The sequence below is a fragment of the Poromitra crassiceps genome (genome assembly GCF_964638095.1).
Source record: "Poromitra crassiceps genome assembly, chromosome: 16".
Classification (NCBI taxonomy): domain Eukaryota; kingdom Metazoa; phylum Chordata; class Actinopteri; order Beryciformes; family Melamphaidae; genus Poromitra; species Poromitra crassiceps.
The window spans coordinates 18,745,628-18,755,300 of NC_139645.1; the positions used below are offsets into that span (position 1 = coordinate 18,745,628).

The window sequence follows — 9,673 nt, forward strand, 5'->3', positions numbered from 1 at the left end:
ACAGAGCAAATGGCTCTGGGAGCATGCATCGGGTTGTCTTTGATCCACGGCTTTTAGGCTGTTTCTCGGACCTGTCTCTAATCTGGACTGCACCGAGCAAGCACTGTCGCCACCTAATGAGTCCGTAAAATAGGTTATACACCTCCAATAGCTACTATAGTTGTACAGGAGCTGCGGAAGGCTTTGATCGACGTCCCACCGTCAAAAAACGCATTGGACGTCGAAGGACGTCCGTGGCATTCTACGTCACTATTTAATTGGACGTCGAAGGACGTCCATGGCATTCAATGAGTTAAGATCACTGTCACAGTAACGTAAATTCAATAATAATTACAACATCCTATTTCTCCACCACCAGCACTTTGACTTGCTCCACTCTGAGGAAGAAAAACACCGGCTGCAGCCCCTTTCAGGAGCGGACGCCTTTTGTGCATATATATATATATATATATATATATATATATATATACATACATATATATATATATATATATATATACTGTATATATGTATATATATATATATATATATATATATATGGTAAATATATATATATATACTGTATATATGTATATATATATATATATATATATATATATATATATATACTGTATATATGTATATATATATATATATATATACCGTATATATATATACCGTATATATATATATATATATATATACACCGTATATATATATATATATTAGGGCTGTCAGCGTTTACGCGTTAATCGCGCGTTAACTATCGTTCCTATTAACGCCACTAATTTTTTTAACGCGCGATTAACGCATGCACGTTCTGTGATGTTTGAGCCTTGGTCCGACCCGTAGTTTTGGAAATCAGGAAGCAGTAACGTTGATAGCAAGCAGAAAGAAAGCTCTGTGAGCAGAGAAGGAGGAATAAAATGGGTATATTGGCAAGTTCAGCTTCAAATTGAGAAAGCATTTTGGGTGAGAGAGAGGGAGCGCGTCTGTCTCGTCTCACCGTGGCAGAGAGAGTGAGAGACAGACAGACGGAGAACGGGAGGGGGGGGGGGTGACGAGGGAGAGAGAGAGGCAGAGAAAGCGAGCGAGATGGACAGACAGGCAGTGAGAGAGGGACCGACGGAGAACGGGAACGCGAGAGAGAGAGATACCCAGAGAGAAAGAGAGAGGGGGGAGAGAGCATGCACGCAGCTTCTCCTGTCTGTGGCTGGAGAGATGTAGAGGATCGCACCAATTAACTTCACACAGTGCAGCCTGAGAGATGTGTATTCCCAGTAACTAGTAGCAATAATAACAATATTACCAATGGCCAAATACTTACCCATACGAATGATAGCTACCCATATTAATACAACAGTGCATATTTGCACAAAGCTCTCAGGTTTAAAGTAGCCTACCTCGGTTTAAGGTAGATTTAGAACAGATTAAAAAAATGCGATTAATTTGCGATTAATCGTGAGTTAACTATGGAAATCATGCGATTAATCGCGATTAAATATTTTAATCGATTGACAGCCCTAATATATATATATATGTATATATATATATATATATATATATATATATATATATATATATATATATATATATATATATATATACAGTATATATACTATACTAAGAAGCTAAGTGATGCTTCTCTGGATGAATCAGCTAAGGGATGTTGACAAGAGAAAGCTCCTTGCTGTTGCCGTTCTCATTCACAAATTCACAAATTAGTTTTTAGAGTAAAATTTGTTGCTTTTTCTGAAAAATCGAGAGAAAAGGTGGGTTCTGTATTTATCGCCTCTCACAGGTTACTGAAGGAATGAGAGTTTACGGAAGTTCTACCAGAGACGGAACTAGTAGTTACATCATCATTATCAATTATCCAATGACAGCCTGCCATCTCTCCAAGCGGTGTGTTTAAAAGGGGGTGTTCCCTCCAACCTGTCTGATGCTCTTGTCTCCTCTCTGCTGCAGTGTCAACCCACCACCTCTCCAGCTTCCACCCCAGTACCACCAGGTGTAGACTTCTTCTCCCAAGGGGGGAGGGTTCCGACGCCCCCTAGCTGCCAAACTCATGGCAGGTCCTCGTTTAACGAAGGATGCTATTGATGTGGTGGTTGGTACCTGGCGGGGGCGATCAGCTCCTCCAGCAGGGTGTCTCCGGGGATGGGTGCAGACAGGGAGCTGAGGGCCCGGGCCTTCTCCCTGGCCGGGTCCAACCTGCTGGACGAGAACTCCCGGCTCCGGGTGATCTCTCTGGGGGCGATGCCATGTTCACCCATGTCCTGACGGGGACAACAAGGCTGGGATCAATACTAGCCAACTCTCTCTGTCATTTTTCTGGTGTTCCTTTCTTAAGACTGTCAGTGATGTACATGGCTACTCCACAAGAGGAAGCACCTCCAACATTGTTCCCCCCAAATTTAAATCTTTAAAGGGTAAATGTACCTTCTCTTACTCAGCAGCTATTTTATGGAACAAACTCCCTGAGAGTATAAAGACCCTTAACTCCAGGTTTTCTTTTAAGCTCGCCTCGAAAAAATGGCTGGTTGGTTCCCAAATGGGTTCCTAACCTTTTATTTTTCTTTTGTCTCTTGTATGCTCGCAGTTTTTAAACCCTAGGTAGGTCTTTGATTTATTATATGAGCTGGTCTCTCTTTTTATTTATTGATTGGTGCATTTTTTGTTGTTATTTAAATAACCATTCAGTCAATGACTAATCAGTCATTGAGTGTATGGTTGTGTTGTTAAATGTTTCCTTGTTTGCGTTTGTTGCCCGCACACACACGCGCTCACACCTGCACACATATTCACTCCACTTGTCCCATACAAAGGACCACAATGGAAACAAGCCCTTGGGCTTTATTGTGTTTTATTCCTTTTGATCAATATTTTTGTTGTATTGTCTTGCACAATTCTGCTCTTATTGAATCAATAAAGTTATCAATCAATCAATCGACACGTTTTTTCTTTTCTCTTTCCTGCATCCTGCCACTATTTACTGCTGCGACAACCATATTTCCCTAAAGGGAATACAGTGTCTGCTCGCTCTCTCTGAAGTAGGGATGGGCAATGGTTTTCCAAAAGTCATTTTATTATAAATAAATTTAAAAAATCCAATAGTTTATGTGACAATCTGCTTGTCTGAAAAAGTACATTTTCCCTTGTTTTTACCGGTGCCCGTCTCTTTAAGAGCTTGGCAATACCACTTGTATCAAGTTTGTCCAAGTGGCGTTGCCGTACATGCTGCGAACCCATGCAGAACAGCTTGGGCAGCCTGTCGGGTGGTAACAGTAGCACAGTAGCACCCAGAAATTGTGTTAAACTGAATGTGGTACGGCACTAAAGCAACACTCCGCCACAAGGAAAAGGTTGCAAGTAAGTAACAATGTTACTGCATTAAGAAAAGCTGATATTGTGTCATGGTCTGGCCAACTTCGAATAGTATTTTTGCTAGAAATGTGGCATCGCTAGTCTGAATCACCTGCAGCATCACCTGGGTGAAGAGTCTGTTCTATCTATCTATCTATCTATCTATCTATATATATATACCGTATATATATATATATATCTATATCTATGGCAGTACCTCCTCATCCATGAAATCCTCCGGTCTGACATGTTGTTTCTCAGCTTTCAGTTGCCGTGACGATACAAAGCTGGTTGGGGTCCAACCTGAGAGGATGATAACAGAGGATCAGCCACTAAAATGTGTTTGAAATAGGTTTTGTTTGGTGAGCAAATCCACGCCTGTACAAACAGGTGGAACAGCAGAGCAGTTGCATGTGATTTTTTTTTATGAATGAATGATGAAACTTGTATGTTTGAGACGTGCCACAGATAACCAATGCCACAGCAGTATTTGACTTATTTGGTGTTTCCTGTCTGGTGATTTGAAGATGTGCTTGGTAATGCTGCTTCTGAGACCCGGGTCCACTCGTCCTGGAGCCTTCCAGGATCAGTTTAACAGCAGCTGTTATTCACATGTTAACATCAGGACATAATGGACAGCTGTGTTCCAAATGTAATTTATTGTAACACGTTGAGCAGTAAGGTTACACCCCCCCCCCCTTGTATCAGCATTTTACTACCTGTGTGTGAGTGAGGGAAAGGGGGATCTGCTAAGTCAATAAAAGAAACACTGGATGAAGGGTGTAAGAAAATATCGATACACTTGAGTATTGCAATATTATGTTTTGTGATGCTGCTGTATCGATTCCCAAAACACAAAAAACACAAAATAATCTATTTTTAGTTAATAATAGTTTACATGATGCAAAGTTTTGTGGCAGTGATTCATTTTGTGCTGTGTTTAACCACACAGTGATACAGTGAGAGCAGGTAATCCAGGTACAAACCCAACAGTCAGCCACACAGTGACACAGTGAGAGCAGGTAATCCAGGTACAAACCTAACAGTCAGCCACACAGTGAGGCAGTGAGAGCAGGTAATCCAGGTACAAACCCAACAGTCAGCCACACTGTGAGGCAGTGAGAGCAGGTAAGCCAGGTACAAACCCAACAGTCAGCCACACAGTGAGGCAGTGAGAGCAGGTAATCCAGGTACAAACCCAACAGTCAGCCACAGAGTGAGAGCAGGTAAACCAGGTACAAACCCAACAGTCAGCCACAGAGTGAGAGCAGGTAATCCAGGTACAAACCCAACAGTCAGCCACAGAGTGAGAGCAGGTAATCCAGGTACAAACCCAACAGTCAGCCACAGAGTGAGAGCAGGTAAACCAGGTACAAACCCAACAGTCAGCCACACATAGGGCTTTCACACCGGCAGGGCTCCGTGCCGGTTCCGGTTCCAGAACCCTAATCTGAACTGGCCGGGGCGTTCAGACCGAAAAAATAATTGGTTCGGAACCTGAAAATTTGGTTCTCAGCGGAACCAAAAAATAGTTGGTTTTCCTTGGGAACCGTGACATCATCAGTGGGCGTGTCTCATTCTAGGCTGTGAAAACGAGCAGGAAGGAGAAGAAGGCAGTGACAACACAGAGAAAAATAATTTGCAGTGGTCTCCTGAGGAAACCAAATGTTTAGTGGCGTTTTGGGCATCTACCGAATCTCAAGAAAAGCTAGAAAGCAGTACAAGGAAGAGCAAGTCATATGCCGAACTTGCAGAAGAGAGGGCCAAGGCTGGGTTCACTCGAACGCCAGACCAAATAATTAATAAACTTAAAAAAATAAAAAATAAACTGAAGAAGGACTACCGAATAATGTCCTCCCACTTTGGTTCCGCTTAAACTGGTGTGAACACGGGCTGGTTCGCCAGAAAGCACCAAGGTTCTGAGACTCCAGAACGGAGCCGGAGCCAGAACCAGAACCGTGCCTGTCTGAAAGCGCTGACAGTGACACAGTGAGAGCAGGTAAGCCAGGTACAAACCCAACAGTCAGCCACACAGTGAGAGCAGGTAAGCCATGTACAGTGCCTTGGTGTTTGGAGGCAGAAGCACAGACCTTCCTTGGAGCCCGCGGTGTTGTAGTAGCCAGCAGAGAAGCCTCCAGTGAACGCTCCGTGGAACCTCTGGAAGCGACCCTTCTCATCCTTCACCGTCTGCTCATGGAGAGGAACCGGCTTCCTCAACGGCTCATCTGGACAAAACACACAAGTTACATGTAAATAAGCCCATACTCAACATATTCAATATATCATACTGTGAAATAAGTCTCAGATAGTTTCACGAATAAGAGTGTGTTAGGGTCAGAGCTGCAACTAATATTGTTTCTTTTCACTATCGATTAAAGTGTTGATTATTTTCCTGGTTAATCGATTAGTCGTTTAGTCTATAAAATGTCAGAAAATGGTGAAAAATGTCATTCAGTGTTTTCCAAAGCACAAGATGGCATCCTTAAATCTCTTGTTTTGTTCACAACCCCAAGATATTCCATTTACTGTCTGTCAGAGGAGTAAGAAACAAGAAAATATTCACATTTTAGAAGCTGGAATCAAGGAATTTTGAGCTAGTCTATATGGGTATTGAGAAACAACCTTATGATTATCATGATATTGATATATCGTCTAGCCTAGGCTTTCTCACGCATGGGAGATACCATCGCACCCAAGTTCATATAGCGAATTTATGTCAGCAATTTACACACAGGTGGTAGAATCTGACTTAAAACCTTTTATGAATAGTGAGGGTCGGGACCACTCTTCAATTCGGCATACACTCAAAACACCAATCACGCTAACTTTCACTCTGACGGTGCCGTAGCCAATATGTAAGGCAATATTAAACTATCAACATTTTGAATAGAGTTTGGTGTAATATCGCGGCTAGGCATAACATAGCATAGCATAGCATAACATAGCCTTGGTGTTAGCATGCTGGTTAGCAATGCATGTTAATATAACTGTTGGAGACATCGCATTACTATTGGCAACAGGTTAACCTGCAAACGGGCAGCTTGGGAGTTATTAACACGTCCTACCTTCTTCTAGGGGCTCCAAAGGCGTGCCATAAGTTACAAAGTCCTCATCACTGTCACTGTCCGACGCCATGTTTACTACTACAACTACGGCACTCACAGAGAGACAAGCTAGCGTTACGTTCACACAGCAGGCTCTGCGTGAGTGTGTGCGTGTGCGTGCGTGCGTGCGTGCGTGCGTGTGCGTGTGTGTGTGTGCGCAGGCTACTCTGACAATTTTCAAATCAAGAAATTCATGTGTGGGAAATCTTGATTTGTTTTGATTGAATCTGTATAGGAACTATGGAGGGTGGATCGTGCCTAAATCAAATACAATACACACATCGAAATACAACACATAGCCTATCGAAATACACATATCGAAAATACAATACAGTTGTTGTATTTTCGAGATGTGTATTGTATTTTCAATATGTGTATTGTATTTAAGCATTTCGGTATTGTATTTATGTATTGTATTCTTCAGATGTGTATTGTATTTTCAATGTCAATCAGGAATGTTTCCCGTTTTTTTGTGACATTGTGACGTGAGTTGTGAAGTAATCACTCCGTTCCCGCTCCACTCAGCTGGCTCAGAGTGCACCACCCTGAGAGACACGTCTTTTTAGTATGCGACCATGTGTCGAGACTAGAGACACTTTCTAAAGAGTATAAATTAAGCTTAAGTTGGCTACCTTGGCTACCTTGCTGGCAAAATGTCGACGAAGACGTGGGCAGACAGGCGCGGACTGCATAATCGGGCACGTCGGGCAAATGCCCGGTGGCCTGGCCTTAGCCTAGGTAAACCCATAGTGACTGAGAACAGGTCTGAGAGCAGGTCACGTGGGGGATGGGTTTACCCAGGCTAGCCTGGCCTGGCCTGGCCCGCAGTCAGGCCACTCACTGAACAGCAGGCCAGGCGCCGCCTACTGGTTTACTAGTGGTTTTATTACTTTATTCAGGGTTAAAGTGGGTGCATCTCATTGTAAAATTGGACTCGGCCCAAATTGGACTTCAAACGGCTCAAATTGGGCTTCAAACGGCCCAAATTGGGCTTCAAACGGCCCAAATCATGCTTCAAACGACCCAAATTGGGCTTCAAATGGCCCAAATCTGGCTTCAAATGGCCCAAATCTGGCTTCAAACGGCCCAAATTGGGCTTCAAACGGCCCAAATTTTTCGCGCGTCGGCCTGGCCTGCTTGGTATCTAATGCCCGGCCTGAATTATTTTCCCAGTCCGCCCCTGTGGGCAGATCTGCTGCGGGAGGCAGCTAATGCCATGGATCTAATTCCTCCCCCCAGTACCCCTCCTCCAGCGGTGCCACGTCTATGTGCCGACAGGCCGCAGTGCCGACAGGCCACAATGCCGATAGCCCACAAGCAGAACCAGCTGAGCGAGGCGGTGTGCAGCGTGTCGGTGTGGACCGGCTGGAGCTAAGTGTCTCCCAGTCCCCACGCCTAAACCTAACCTCCCCCAGACCCTAACCCTGACCCTAACCTCTCCCACCCCACGCCTAAACCTAACCTCCCCCAGACCCTAACCCTAAAAACCTAACCTCTCCCACCCCCCACGCCTAAACCTAAGGTCGGCATTGCGGGTGGTCGGCATAGCGGGTGGACACCCCTCCAGCAGCTCATCCTGTGCCCCCAATGTCTGTAACGTTACCCTCACATGGATCAACTTCCATGGAATCAATAGTTTGGGGTGCTGTGCAAGGTAACATTAACGTCAAAACCACTGGAAAATATCTAGCTAGCTAGATAATTGTCCTGTCGTTTTGACGTTACCTTGCACAGCACCATGAACTCCCATGGAAGTTGATCCAGATGAGGCTAACACATACTGGGGCCAGGGCTGTATTACTGAACGGGCCTACCGGGCCCAGGCCTTCGCAGCTGAGACTCTAGCTTATGGGCCCCCTGAGCTCACTTCGCAGCTGAGACTCTAGCTTATGGGCCCCCTGAGCTCACTTCGCAGCTGAGACTCTAGCTTATGGGCCCCTGAGCTCACTTCGCAGGCGGCCTGCTAAGAGACTCTAGCTCAGGGGTGCCCAAATTCTTTCCCATGAAGGGCCAAAACTCAATCTGGGTGGAGGGCCGAGGGCCAAAAATAAACGTTGTGGAATTACATTAAAATGTATTGTGTTTTATAGAAAATTAACATTCTAAATCTAAAATAACATTTCAATATAATAATCTACTTTTTATCTGTTTGGTAATTGTAATAATTTACAATTGGTTATATATATTTAAAAAAAAACATCTGCATTTGTGGGGAGCTTAAACATTTAATCAGTAAACACCCAGTTAAAAACAGTTGTATTTTCCACCTTTGTAATCAAGAGAGAAATTTGACTTAATTCACAACTTGAAAAATCCTCAAGGTACTTTGAAAAGCAGCTTTATTGTCCATCTTTTGTAAACAATTTGCCATGACAATTTGCAGGGATGCAATCTCAGGAGTGAACACAGTATATATCCGCAGCCACATTCAGACACTGTTTCACAAAGTCACCACATGAAAAAGCGTGTCCATCCTTTGCAATCAGTGCAGATATCTGATAACTTGCCCGAGTTGCATTCTGGATAAAAAAAATCGGGGCAAAAAAAAAAAAAAAAAAAAAAAAAAAAAATTTTTTTTTTTTTTTTTTGCGCTGTGAGGGGGGGCCCGTGAGGGGGGCAGGCCCAGGGGCCCGTGAAGTCATAATCCGTCTATGACTGGGGCATATTGAGGGCCCATGCTGAGTGGCTGGTGGAGGAGGGGTACTGGGAGGAGGAATTTGCTCCATGGCTCCATAGCCGCCAGCTGAGCGGAGCGTCCGCTCCGCGTCATAAAAATGCACACTGAAATACAATACACACACAACTAAATACAATACACACAACTAAATACAATACACACAACTAAATACAATACACACAACTAAATACGCTTCACCTGAGATTTGCGGTTGCCATAGCGAAAAAATGCCATGTTTTTCAATGCCAGTCAGGATTATTCATGACAAAATTCACTACAATACAAACATTGAAATACAATACACATATCGAAAAGGCAATACACATATCGAAATACAATACACATATCGAAAATACAATAGCCTACACATATCGAAAATACAATACAGTTGTTGTATTTTCAAGATGTGTATTGTATTTTCAATATGTGTATTGTATTTAAGCATTTTGGTATTGTATTTGTTACACATGTATTGTATTCTTCAGATGTGTATTGTATTTTCAATATACGGTATGTATTGTATTTCCAATATGTGTATTGTATTTCA

General features: G+C 43.3%; 1 protein-coding gene across 1 annotated transcript in view; it reads right to left on the reverse strand.

The window, feature by feature from the left end:
• The window catches only part of LOC310791322 (G patch domain-containing protein 1-like), a 29,703-nt gene extending 23,217 nt beyond the window's left edge, over nt 1-6,486 (reverse strand). The window contains exons 1-4 of the mRNA XM_083653015.1: nt 6,411-6,486; nt 5,436-5,570; nt 3,563-3,648; nt 2,098-2,258 (exon numbers count right to left, since the gene is read on the reverse strand). Of these exons, the coding sequence (XP_083509141.1) occupies nt 2,098-2,258; nt 3,563-3,648; nt 5,436-5,570; nt 6,411-6,480 (452 nt within the window). The 5' untranslated portion in view covers nt 6,481-6,486. The remainder of the gene's footprint in view (nt 1-2,097; nt 2,259-3,562; nt 3,649-5,435; nt 5,571-6,410) is intronic.
• Nucleotides 6,487-9,673: the final 3,187 nt, after the last annotated feature.